Below are 14,360 nucleotides of genomic sequence, written 5' to 3' on the forward strand. Positions count from 1 at the left end.
CATCACCTGTTCAGGATTAAAGTTAAACTTTAAACTGACATTAATATAAAGATTTCCTTTTAGCAGTCAATACAACTTATTACTGAGTGACTTATCAGATGTTTTGGTTTCATGCAAAATCATTTAGAAAACTCACCAAATCCTTGTTTGCTCTCCTCTTTGAGTTCACGGCACTGTTTTTCCTGGTAACATGTTGATTCAGTATAAAGCGTATACAAGTACAATTTAGTCATAGTTATTTAACATTATTTGCCAGATTAAAATGTGATTGCAGATTTATAGGGTTAGCTACGGTAGCGTCATTAGAGGATCTATTCCGACTATAGCAGCTAAACACACCGATTATACGAACATTTGTTGGATGGCCAGAAACACAACTCTGAATTAATGCTAATGTTGCTCCGACTCTGAAATAATTGTATACCAACAAGTTCACTGTTGAAATTTTTTTTCACAAATTAGGTACTTCAAGAGCATGAAGTCTAGAAAGCCAGTTAATGTATCCTCCACATCCACCCCCTTTTGAATTTGTCTTTCTGTTGGTCAGTCTGAAGATGCAGTTTAACAGCTTAAGGCCCTGTCACACATATCCGTATGACAGAAACGTATGCCGGCACATACGAAATATCGGCAATAGGTTGATATAAATTAAGGGTAAGTTATGATCCCTTGAAAGATGCAGATATTACGCCGAACACGCCAGACATACAAAGTTCCGTATGGCAGAAACATGCCGCCGTATATGAAAATTAGCTCAAAATGTGTCAGAGTCCAAATACGTCCAACTTTTCCACGGCGGTGTTGTAGCTGACGCATACATAACAAATTATTATACGATTATACATATGTCAAACATTGATAGCGTATCACTTACTTATACAAAGCGTATCAGAGCGTCTGGAAAAGAGCCATTTGGTTCACGTCATGCTGATGCTGGAGAATGGCTAAACTGCTGAACGCTAGCTGTACTGTAGAAACACGTTTAATAAATTACTCCGTCGTCAGGCATAATCTTAACATAGGGTAGGAATAGGTTATCCACTCGGTATCAATAAGTTGGCTGTAGGATTCACCGTCAGCCGACGTAGCCTATATCTAACGTATCTAACGTATTCACGTAGGTATTCACGTAGGTATTTACGTACTATATTTAGGTACTATATTTACGTAGGTAAATATCCACCTACGTATTCCGTATTCACGTATGTCTAACGTAACGTAACGTCTGAATATCTTCTGAAGCACACGTCGGGTACGTCCGGTAATTTTGAACATGCTCAAAATATCAGCGTTCAACAACACACCCCAGCGTAACAGTGAGCTTTTGACGGAAACTACTTATACCTTACCTTATATCAACGTAAACCAGCGTGTTGCCGATATTTTGTATACGCCATATTTTTGTATATCTTATACATTCGTTGGGCATTCGTCTGATACATTTTGAATTAGTAAGTGATGCACTATCAATAGGTTAGATATGCGTATCTGTATATGTTCACTTTTCCGATCCGATGAAAAGTTGGACGTATTTGGACTCTGACAAATTTTTGTATGCGCCGGCATGCGTTTCTGTCATACGGATATGTGTGACAGGGCCTTTAGCTAAAAGTGGACTGCAATTAAAGTGTCATTTGATCGCAGGTTTTGCTCAGAAGAGAAACTATTTCTCACTGTCATGACCACCCTACAGTACTCCTGCACCGTCAAATACAAACCTTCCTTATACTTAAGATTTCACACAAACTATCCAATCACTGCAATTATCTTTATCTGCCTAGTTTTTTCATTCAATTACAGATTTATATACAGGTATTGTTTTTAAATGAACAGCAGCTCTGTTTTACACACCCACCCTTGTTTGAAGGCGTCAATGAGCCACAGAAAATCCTTCATTTTGAATGGAAACAGCACAAGACTAGTGGCGTTGTCCAAATGAGATGCACTCTCCGGATACATTACTCGATGAGTCGTTTTAGTCCCAACATCTGCTTCATAGCCTTTGGTAGGGCCACGGTTTATTCTAAAAGATACAGGGGAATACATCATGTAGTTAAAGGACAATTGTGATTATTGAAGTTCACATTAAATGGAATTCAGAATTAGTCTCAAACCCTATTTGCACGGGGATAGTATTACGGACCTCTAGTAATTTTTAATAATTGCTGAGATTATCTGTGATCTTAAACCATCTGCGATGTCTGTAATATGGCAGGTTAAATTCCACCACGCAAATTATCTACCATATTTTGGCAAACACAGCAGTCATGTAGCGGTTGCAAATTCAGGAAGCTCCAACTTCACAGTAGAGAGCCATTCGCACTTTGTGAATATTTACATAAACAGGCCTATTTGATTTGCAAAACAACTTCATAATACAGATGGAAGTCACTGAGGTAGTCAAACAACTCCACAGTGGCAAAGCCGCAGAGGTTGATGAGATCCGTTTAGAAATGTTGAAGACTGTGGGTATTGAGGGGCTGTCTTGGTTGACACGCCTCCTCAACATTGCGTGGAAGTATGGGACAGTGCCTAGGGCAGGGGTCACTAACAGGCGGACCGCGGTCTGAGTCCGGACCCAGACACTGACCTATACAGACCCGGACCAGTACTTCTATTTTAACGGCGCATTTTATTTAATTTTTTTAGCTTTGCGCATTCACATTCGCTCCGCTCTCTATCACGAAGGGCGGCGCTTCACACACACCTTCACACACACACACACACACACACACACACACACACACACACACACACACACACAGAGGGGAGGAAAGGAGAGGAGTGGACTAGAGAATCACCGCACTCGTTTTTACGGCACTGGTTTAGCGGTTCAGGAAACTCAAACCAATTACATGCGTGTTAAGCCATCCCACGTGATGCTACGCAGCCAATCAAATATGTGCATTCCAACCGGCAAACATCGTGACTCTGAATAATACAGACAGGCGAGAGGCGAGTGACAGACTGAAAGACGAGTTAGCGATACAGGGAGAGAAGACAGGGAAAGGGAGAGAAACACTGACAAAGAGAGAGAAAAAATAACTACTCATGGCGCACTCCAAGAGGAGAAAATTCAACAGAGCTTTCAACCCAGAATGGATAGACTCATTCATGTTCATCCTTCCCACTGGGAGCACAACACCAGTGTCTCATATGCTCAGAGACCGTGGTGCTCATTAACAGTGGTGATGTGAAATGCCACTATGAGACAAAGCACAACGTTTTTGACCAAACATACCCACTCAGGTCTGAGCGGAGGAGCAAAATAGAGCAAATAGGCCACCTGTCAGCATCATCAGCCACAGAGAAAAGTTTAACCCAGGATGTGCTAGCCTGGGTTAAACTAATCAATTGTTAAGATGTGTTGAGACTGATTTATTCTAACATTGGTTGAGAGTTAAATCAAGATGTGAAACAGTTAAAGAAAAAGGGAAACTCAAGCTGCTGCTACACTTTATTTTATTTTTCTAAGATTAAGCACTGTATTTGAAGATGCACAGTTTTTCAAAAGCTATTTTATTTATTTTCTCATTTTTAAATGCAGCCCGAGAAGAACATTATACATATCTACAGTATTATATATATATATATATATATATATATCTGTATAGTTCAATGTTATATTGTCGAAATGTTTTTAAATTGTACTTTCTTATTAGATTTGACAGTCAGTTGTTGATTACGTGCAGACGTTGATACAGCTACAAGGCTACTTCAATATATATCACACTAATTCATAACGCAAGTTAGACATTATGATGCCGAAGCTTTGCTCGCGGAGATTTTCTCTAACTGGACCTCTTAGAATTTTAGTTGAATACCCCTGGCCTAGGGGGTGGCAGACCGGAGTGGTGGTTCCCCTATTCAAAAAGGGGGACAAGAGAGTGTGTGCCAACTACAGGGGATTCAAACTTCTCAGCCTCCCTGGTAAAGTCTACTCCAAGGTGCTGGAAAAGAGGTTTCGGCCAATACGGACCAACTCTTCACTCTCGCAAGGATCCTGGAGGGGGCCTGGGAGTACGTCTATCCGGTCTACTTGTGTTTTGTGGATCTGGAGAAGGCGTATGACCGGATCCCCCGGGTGATTCTGTGGGAGGTGCTGTGGGAGTATGGGGTGAGGGGGTCACTTCTGAGGGCTATCCAATCGGTGTAGGCCCAAAGCGAGAGTTGTGTCCGGATACTCGGCAAGTCTTCAGGAGTCACTGGATTGGTTCGCAGCCGAGTGTGAAGCGGTTGGGATGAGGATCAGCACCTCAAATTCTGAGGCCATGGCTCTCAGCAAGAAACCAGTGGATTGCCTACTCCGGGTAGGGAATGAGCCCTTACCCCAAGTGAAGGAGTTCAAGTACCTCGGGGTCTTGTTTGCGAGTGAGGGGACGATGGAGCGAGAGATTAGCCGGAGAATCGGAGCAGCGGGGGCAGTACTACATACGCTTTACCGCACCGTTGTGACGAAAAGAGAGCTGAGCCAGAAGGCAAAGCTCTCGATCTACCGGTGGAAGGCTGTGTCATGACAGAAAGTACGAGATTGTGGGTACAAGCGGCCAAAATTGGTTTTCTCAGGCGGGTGGTTGGCGTCTCCCTTAGAGATAGGGTGAGACGTTCAGCCATCCGTGAGAGACTCGGAGTAGAGCCGCTGCTCCTTTGTGTTGAAAGGAGCCAGTTGAAGTGGTTTGGGCATCTAGTAAGGATGCCACCTGGGCGCCTCCCTAGGGAGGTGTTCCAGGCACATCCAGCTGGGAGGAGACCCCGGGGAAGACCCAGGACTCGGTGGAGAGATTATATCTCCTCACTGGCTTGGGAACACCTCAGGATCTCGGGAAGGAAGTTTGGGGTTTCTTACTGGAGCTGCTGCCCCAGCGACCTGACCCCGGATAAGTGGTAGACGATGGATGGATGGACAGGACTATTTGATATTACATTTAATTTAATTTAGCTGACACTTATGTCAAAAGCGACTTACAATAAGTGCAAACAACTATGAGGATACAAACTCAGAACAGCAAGAATCTCGCAAATACGTTCAAATAGACTAAACCCTTAGCTTCAAATCAGCAAAACCAATTGAAATGCTACTTGATATCAATGGGAAGGTCTTTCAAACCGTTTTGTAGCCAGGATAGCAAACAGGCAGGTTTTACTTGAGGTGTATCTGGGTCTCACTCGCAGTGAGGGAGTGGCAAGCCGATTGGCCGGTGCAGCGCAAAGTGAGCGAGCTGGCAGTTATGGCCTGGATGTAGGAAGGGCCTGATCCATTCACTGCACGGTAGGCCAGCACCAGATTCTTGAAGCAGATTCAATCAGCCACTGGTAACCAGTGAAGGGAGCGGAGGAGCGGTGTAGTCTGGGAGAACTTGGGGAGGTTAAAGACCAGTCAGGCTGCTGCATTCTGAATGAGCTGTAGAGGTCAGGAGGGGGTTGCAGTAGTCAAGGCGTAAGATGACAAGAGCCTGGACCAGAACCTCCGTCGCCTTCTGAAACAGAAGGGGACGTATCCTCCTGATGTTGTAAAGATTGTATCTACAGGAGCGGGCTGTGAAGGACAGTTGGTCGTCCAGTGTCACACCGAGATTCCTTGCAGTCCGAGTTGGGGAAACAAACAATATTATAATGTTAAGTATACATTTGATGTAGTATAACATTTTAAATAGAAGCAGATGTTACGCAGAGCCTTGATATCATATCCGAGAGTTTAAAAAAAGTGTAAAAGACTTATCCCGAGCAAATTTGTTAATCACATGCTGTCCCCTGGTGCAAATAGGGTTTAGCTTTAGTGTAGACATCATTGTTCAAACTAGATCTTTTAAAGATGGCAGAAATGATTTACCTTATTACGATATCATGAAAGTCTATGAGAGGTCCATAGTGTGATCGCTTCAAATTACCAGAATTCCCCACCACAGCACAAGTCGTGCAGCGTTTATTGTTGGATTCTGCAACATCTGCAATGTGTGGGAACATCTGGAACAGTTTGTCCACTGTTGTATTGTAGACACTGAAGTCATGACCTTCCCGATATATGTTCTGACACACCGAACAGAAAAAGGACGTTAATCCAGCATCAGTATACAATTTATTCACATACAAGTTCCACATACCACAGTTGTGTTATTTGAAGATACAATTGTCAAGATTCTTATGAATCAAACCCTGTTTTTGGCACTGTTCATAATCAGATTATTATTAATTTTTAAACCAATAGCCATTCAATGTATGTATATTTTTTACTTATTCATTTACTCGTTAGTTTTCATTGTGGTGGTTCCCCCCCAGGTTAACACTGTTAGCTCTGTCCGCACTGTTGCCGTAGTTTGTACTGGTACCAGCAGTAGCTGCTAGCTCAGCTGTCGCCATGTTGAGAAGCGTGCACAGGCAATTCCTCAATCATAGATATGCTCTGAATTTTGTATTTAGCATCTTTAAGGATTATAATTTAAACCTGCAAAAGCTGATTTTATTGTTGGCCACTTAAGGGCAACAGAAAAGTGTGAACTTGTTAGCAAACAGTTGCTCATTTACAAATCCAGCAGTTACGGAGCAACATTAGCATTAATTTGGAACCGTGTTGTTCTCCACCTGATGGATGTAAGGCCAATATTCACTCAGCTCTGTTTTTGGTCTCTACCTTTAGCTACTAAATGCTCCAAACTATCACCTCTAAGTGTGTCTGTCTGCTGAAGTGTACAGTGGGGCTTTAGAGGATTTCTTTGCAGAACACAGGAGCCTGCTGCAGCCGAAAACTATGAGCTATGAGAGCTGTGAGAGTGAACATGCAGCTGAACAATGAGCTTAATTTAAATAGTTTTCACTGATATTCTATGTCCCAATGTGTAAATAAGTGTTTTCAGTTCATCTGACGGAGAACACTATTGACACTAAACAGATTCCTCTTACAGTAAAACAGCTCAGACTTCCCCTTTTAGAAAGGTAACCAACTAAATGTGCAGAGAACACAAACTAGTTTCTGCTTTTGATGCAGGACCAGTTAAGAGTGTCTAAAAGACATTGTGGTGAAACAGAAGCAGAATATTTGTGACATTTACCTTCCACCAATCGTAATCTTCCTCTGAAATTCCATATTTTCTTGACAAAAAAGGCTTCGGAGACTCATTGATACGCTCCCCAATGCATAGATCAGCCTCTCTTAAACACTTGTCACAGGCACAAAGACTTGAGCTCTGACGTCCGAGGAAATACACAGATGAACTCCATGAAGAAGAAGATATATACATCAGGGCAAAGGCAGCGATGCACAGCAGGGAAATGAGAGCTCCATTGTTACTCAATCTGCAAAGCATCTTGACAGTGTGGCGCTCTTCTGGGAAGATCAGAGCCTCACCTGTAGAGAAAATATGTGATGAAGCAAAAAGGTGTGTCAGTTCATGAATAGCATTATGTCAGAGGACAAACCATTACGTTGGTAACCATTTATACCCCTTTTTCTGAGGGTATAAACTGTCAAACTAATAAACAAGGAAATGCAATGCAACATAAAATTATATTTCAAACCATTATTTTTATTATAATATTAAACACTAGGCGCTCTGAGCATTACAGCCATGATATTTAGTTTAGATCATAAGGTTTTAAATAAAGTGTTTTTACACTTCAGTTGTTTCTTTGTGTTACACAATATTACATGGGGAGGAATAATCACGTGTGTGAAAGTAAAGTTTCCTCAGCAAGAACTTTACTTTAATTATGCATTTACAAAAAACAACAATTTCAATACAAAAACATGAAGTGCTTCTTTTAGTAGAGGGTACATACTCATTTCCAGTTACACAGTATTTATGTGAGACTTAATTCTTGATTTCTTTAATATTACTCACCATAAAATAGCAATAGGTCATAATTTATTAGTTGATAATATTAATAATCTGAACCTGCAAATTAACTTCAGCTGTCAGATAAATGTAGTGCTGTAAGAAGTGCAATAATTCCTTCTGAGATGTAATGGAGTATAAGTATAAAGTTGCATACAATGGAAATACTCAAAGGAAATACAAGTACATCAAAATTGTACATAAGTGCAACACTTGTGTATATGTTAGTTACATTCCACCACTGCTCAACACCTTGAAGAGATTGGGAGAGCAGCCATTGATGTTAAGGGTGAACATCCATCAGATCAGCGGCAAAAGACAGAAATATTAACAGATCAACCCATTGGTGGTGTTGCTGTCTTTTCTACTCCAAATGAGGCTAATTATATTATACATTATTATATTTCTATAATTATCTATCTATCTATCTATCTATCTATATAGAATATAGATATATAGAATATAGATAGATATATATATATATATATATTATATATATATATATTATATATATATATATATATATATATATATATATTATAAATATATATATATATATATATATATATATTAGAATATATATATATAGAATATAGATAGATATATATATAGAAATATATATATAGAAGATAGATAGATATATATATATATATAGATATATATAGATATATAATAGATATATATATATATATATAGAGAATAATATAATAGATATATATATAATATATAATATATATATATATATATATATATATATATATAATATATATAAGAATATATTATATATCTATTATATATATATATATATAGAATATATATAGAATATATATATATATTTTTTTTACTAATTACCTCGAGGGCCGTGAGGCCGGAGGTTCCCCACCCCTGGTGTAGAGCGTCGGATTGGATAAACGAACGCACCCGCTGGAAAGTTAGAACAATATAGTTAGCTGCTGGAAGTTAGCAGTTAAGCCATGTAGGAGTAACATGGCACCTCGACGTTTGGTAAGACTGCTAAATATCACTACATGTTATTTTCTGAGGCGAACATTATGTGGGTTTTCGGATATGTAGAAGAGCGGTAGCACAGAAAGAGTAACTAACGGTAATATCAAGTTAACTTGCTAAGTAACGTTAACGTTAGCACAAATAATTACCGTAAATATTCAAACAGCTGCACAGAGTTAGTCAACTCATTACCGAACATGAATGCAACTGTTTCTTTGTTTCAGCAGCTCAAAGTTCTTTGAAATAACTTTAGTTCCAGGCTGAACTTAAGATAACTCATTCCCAGTGTACGGATGAGGGGAGTTGTATAGTGACGTCCTGTGTTCAATCAAGGGGCCTGTGATGGCATAAATATATTTGTAATAAAACATTTTTATCATGCAAATTAAAATAATTTCAGCAAACAAAAAGTAATTAGCAAAATAATGACATGGTTGTGTGGCGGATCAGGAACGATGAACTGGAATATTTAATGCTGTCATCACAAAGTCATGTCCTTTGTCTTAATAAGAATGACATTGGTTGTGTGGAGGAATCCGTTAAGAATTATTTTTTATTTCTCATATATAGATGCGTCTTTTGTCTTGATTTAAATTTGATGCCTCCATCTGCAGTGTGTACATATTGTTAAAACCTGATTTGTAGTAAAACTTTGAGTGAATAAAATGTGTGCAAAAGTCTACTTTCAAAATTGTTGCTGTCATATGAAACCATAAGCAGCTATTCATAAACACCTTCCCATAAGAGTTCCAAACATATTTATATCACTATGGAGTGGACTGCGTGCACAAGAGAAAAAACACAGGTGGACTTAGAGTGCTTAACGTGTCAGTTCCATTGAGGGATCCGGTAACAATGAACCAGTATGCACAATAGTATGACCTCCCCTAAGTGGAATGAAGCAATCATTGATTCACCTGTGAGTTTCCTGCTATGTCTTGTCAAATGGTCTGTAACCAATCCAGACAGCTTTATTCAGCTATGTATGGTCGTTTCAGGAAGTATACAGACTTGTTTTGTGCTAACTTTTAAAATAAATGTAAAATAAATTAAATGTGCATTTTTCCCCAATCAATCTACACTCAATAAGCCATAAAACCTTTTTTAAAGCTTTTTGCAAATGTATTAAAAATCAACCACTAAATAATTGTTTAATACATTTGCAAACATTTCCCACATGTTCACTTTGTCATTGTTGATTATGCAGTCAAAACGGATGGGGGAGAAATAAATACTAATTCTATTCATTTAAAAAATATGTGCAAAAATGTCAAAGTAGGTTCTGAATACTTTCTGAAACAACTGACGATGGGTTCTGCTTTGTGGCAAGGCACTGAGATATTCTCTGAAAAGTATCCAGCGTTGTTCAACAACTTACAAGATTTCATTGTTTTCTTCAACCTACTACTGTGGAGCCACGTGTCAGAGGGATGACGGTGACCTTCTGGAGCTACAAGAGGAGCAAACGAACCCTGGAACAATTAATGTTGCTGGCGTGTTTGAGTGTGCAGTAATCCTCAAGGGCCTGGGTGACTTTGCAACAGCTCTTTGGTGATATTTTTGATCTGCTCTACACACTCAACAGGCAATCCAGAAAATGCCGCTTGGTCTTGGAGAATCATACTCGGTGTGGTTTAAATGCTGAGAACTTAACTCTTGCAGTCATTGACTTTTAATTTTGAACTGAAACTGAGTGAAACTACTCCAGACTTGTAGTACAGAAGTAGAAGCTCAATAAAAAACAGAACTGTCTCATTATGTTGTTTCTTCAGACATGAAAAACTTTTCATAAACGTTTCCCTTTTAAAATGGTTGACCCTGAGATAGATTGTTTTTGTGTACAGCTGCTTACTTAAATTTAAATTTCCTCCTTTTGTTCCAAATAATCTGTGACCCTGTTTGCATTCTGGATTTTGGTAGTTCAGAACTTGTCCCTTATTACATATAATATAATACATCTCTGTCTATCTAGATAGGAACTCTATCTATATAGAGAAAGTTATATAGATGGATCCCTTTTAACCTGTAAGCAGTAGGGTCAATAGCAATTGTAGATGTCAACAATTGCTTATTAACTTGTTAGACTTACAAGCCAAATTCAAGCCAAACTAGTGTAAATGCTACTTGTCAGTTTTTACGATTGACTTTATTTCAAACTTAATGACAGATTCCAATGCTATTTTATACTATTTAATTATTTCACTCATTTACATCAAAAGTAAACTAAAAACCTTTGTTTCACCTTTTAATGGTGATATTTTATACAATCTTTAATACTGCTACTCAATGCCATTTTAAAACACATTTAAATGCTTTCATTCTGTGATGTTCATTGTTGCTATTTCCAATGATTATTGTTCACCCGTTTCTAGTCTTCATACTAATCAGAGCTAACAGGGTAAACTTACTGTCTCCCAAAATATTGATATATTGCTATTGAAATGAACACAAATGCATTTGTTTTATGCACTTTTCTCATAAAATATTGCTTTTATTAGTTTGATGATTTCTTTATATTTGCTGTATATTTTGACATTTATATTAATGTATTGTATAGCAGTTGTATTCTTTCTTTCCAATGCTGGTGCATCATTGTATTTTGGGTGCATTGCAGCCATCAACATATCAATCTGTGAAAGAGCATGACAATTTTTATATATTGTGCAATTTGAACCTACCTCATCACATATTTGCATGCTGAGAGCCAAAGTCAAAAAGCCAGTAGATGGATATTTGCCCTTTTTTTCCAGCCAAATGTCATGAACATATTTCATGAGAGCTGGATTGAGGATCATCACCTTGTTCAGGATTAAAGTGTAAACTTTAAACTGACATAAATATAAATATTTCCTTTAGCAGTCAATATAATTTATTACTGAGTGACTTATCAGAGTGTTTGGTTATCATGCAAAATCATTTTAGAAAACTCACCAATCCTTGTTTGCTCTCCTCTTGAGTTCACGGCACTGTTTTCCCTGGTAACATGTTAATTCAGTAGAACGTGTATAAAAAGATACAATTTAGTTATAGTTATTTAACATTATTTGCCAGATTTATAATGTTAAATGCAATGTTTTAGTAATTGATACGGGTCATTGCAAAACTTAAAAAAACAAAATATAAAAAGTGCTTTGCTTGACAAGAATAACCAGAGCCTTGCGGGTGAAATCTTTAAATTGGTTAGTTTTTGTTCCATGGTTACCCCCCCCTCCCCCCTTGCCTGTGCTACAGCTGTACTCTTATTGGTCTGTAAGGTCAGGGGAAGTCAAGGTCAAAGTTGAAATAATTTGAATTTGAGCAAGCGCTCGGTGGCAAAAAAGAGATTAAAAAAAAAAAACTGTCAAAAGCAATAAAAAACACAACATCACATTAAAAAGCAAATCTATAAAAATTGGTTTAAGAAAGAGGGTCACTGATTCTGCGAGCAGCTTCTACTCAGGCAGGTCGTTCCATGTCGAGGGGCCTGATGCAAAACAACGGTCACCTTTAGATTCATAAACTCAACTAAGGCTAAGGATCTAAGGCTGCGATTTATATGGGGTCATAAATTCAGTCTGGTTGTGTCCTCAAATTATATCTACTGAAGCAACATGGTTTCAAACCGTTGTCAGGGGATCTATTTGTAATTTAAGCAGCTAAAGACACAGATTATACGAACATTTGTTGGATGGCAAGAAACATAAATCTGAATTATTGCTAATGTTGCTCCGTCTCTGAAGCAATTGTATACTAACAAGTTCACTGTTGTTGTCAATGTTTTGACATAAAATGGCACAAATGAGCTACTTCAAGAGCACAAAGACTAGAAAGCAAGACAATGTATCCTACACTTCCACCCACTTTTGGACCTTTTGAATTTGTCTTTCTGTTGGTCAGTGTGAAAGATGGCAGTTTATAACAGCTGAGCTAAAAGTGGACTGCGATCAAGTGTCATTTTGATCGCATGTTTTGCTCAGAAGAGAAACTATTTCTCACTGTCATGACCACCCTACAGCACACTGTTCCTGCACCGTCAAATACAAACCTTCCATATACTTAAGATTTCACACAAACTATCCAAATCACTGCAATTATCTTTATCTGCCTAGTTTTTTGCATTCAATTACAGATTTTATACAGGTATTTGTTTTTAAATGACAGCAGCTCTGTTTTACACTCCCACCCTTGTTTGAAGGCGTCAATGAGCCACAGAAAATCCTTCATTTTGAATGGAAACAGCACAAGACTAGTGGTGTTGTCCAAATGAGATGCACTCTCCGGATACATTACTCGATGAGTTCGTTTTAGTCCCAACATCTGCCTTCATAGCCTTTGGTAGGGCCACGGTTTATTCTAAAAGATACAGGGGAATACATCATGTAGTTAAAGGACAATTGTGATTATTGAAGTTCACATTAAATGGAATTCAGAATTAGTCTCAAACCCTATTTGCACGGGGATAGTATTACGGACCTCTAGTAATTTTGAATAATTGCTGAGATTATCTGTGATCTTAAACCATCTGCGATGTCTGTAATATGGCAGGTAAAATTCCACCACGCAAATTATCTACCATATTTTGGCAAACACAGCAGTCATGTAGCGGTTTTCAAATTAAGGAAGCTCCAACTTCACAGTAGAGAGCCATTCGCACTTTGTGAATATTTGCATAAACAGGCCTATTGATTTGCAAAACACTTCATAATACAGAGGGAAAGAGAAGTAGAGACCCTGCCCGGAGGAAGCCCAGGGCCCCCATCTGGAGGCCAGTCACAAGTCCCCGGCTCAGCGCTGCTACGTTGGAGTTCACCCCGGTGGACGAGAGGGTCGCCTCCCTACGCTTCAGGTTATGGGGGGGAAACTCTTACTGTTTGTGGCCTATGCCCCAAACAGCAGTTCGGAGCATTCAGCCTTCTTGAAGACCCTGAATGGAGCCCTGGACGGGGCTCCATTTGAGGACTCCATAGTCTTGCTGGGAGAATTCAACGCGCACGTGAGAAGCGACGGAGACACCTGAGAGATGTGATTGGGAGAAACGGCCTTCCTGATCTAAACCTGAACGGTCGTTTGTTGTTGGGCTTTTGTGCTAGTCATGGAATGCCATAACAAACACCATGTTCGACATAAGGATGCTCACAAGTGTACGTGGTACCAGAGCACCCTAGGCCAAAGGTCAATGATCAATTCTGTGATCGTATCATCTGATCGACGCCGCAGTTTTGGACACTCTGGTGAAGAGAGGGGCGGAAGATGTCAACTGATCACCATTTGGTGGCGAGTTGGATCAAGGGGTGGGGGAAGACTTTGGACAGAACTGGTGACGTAAAAGGGTAGTGCGGGTGTAGGCTGAACTGGGAACGTCCTGGAGGATGTCCAGGAGATCTTCAACTCACACCTCCAGCGGAGATTTTCAGACAACCCTGTGGAGGTTGGGGCATTGAACCTGAGTGGGCGATGTTCAAACCTCTATTGCTGAAGCCTGCGGTGATGAGCTGTGGTCCAAGGTTTTAGGTGCCTCAAGGGGCGGTAACCCTCTAACACTGT

At 39.4% G+C, this 14,360-nt stretch overlaps 1 protein-coding gene across 1 annotated transcript in view; it reads right to left on the bottom strand.

Moving 5' to 3' along the window:
- LOC115016080 (CMP-N-acetylneuraminate-beta-galactosamide-alpha-2,3-sialyltransferase 1-like) overlaps positions 1 to 8,746 on the bottom strand; it is a 9,049-nt gene extending 303 nt beyond the window's left edge. Inside the window, exons 1-6 of the mRNA XM_029443740.1 lie at positions 8,682 to 8,746; positions 7,047 to 7,342; positions 5,831 to 6,027; positions 1,856 to 2,023; positions 137 to 182; positions 1 to 6 (exon numbers count right to left, since the gene is read on the bottom strand). The exon at positions 1 to 6 is cut by the window's left edge and continues 114 nt beyond it. Coding sequence (XP_029299600.1) covers positions 1 to 6; positions 137 to 182; positions 1,856 to 2,023; positions 5,831 to 6,027; positions 7,047 to 7,301 — 672 coding nt within the window. The 5' untranslated portion in view covers positions 7,302 to 7,342; positions 8,682 to 8,746. The remainder of the gene's footprint in view (positions 7 to 136; positions 183 to 1,855; positions 2,024 to 5,830; positions 6,028 to 7,046; positions 7,343 to 8,681) is intronic.
- Between the last annotated feature and the right edge of the window lie 5,614 nt (positions 8,747 to 14,360).

Source organism: Cottoperca gobio, chromosome 11 (genome assembly GCF_900634415.1).
Source record: "Cottoperca gobio chromosome 11, fCotGob3.1, whole genome shotgun sequence".
In the NCBI taxonomy this organism is placed as follows: Eukaryota; Metazoa; Chordata; class Actinopteri; order Perciformes; family Bovichtidae; genus Cottoperca; species Cottoperca gobio.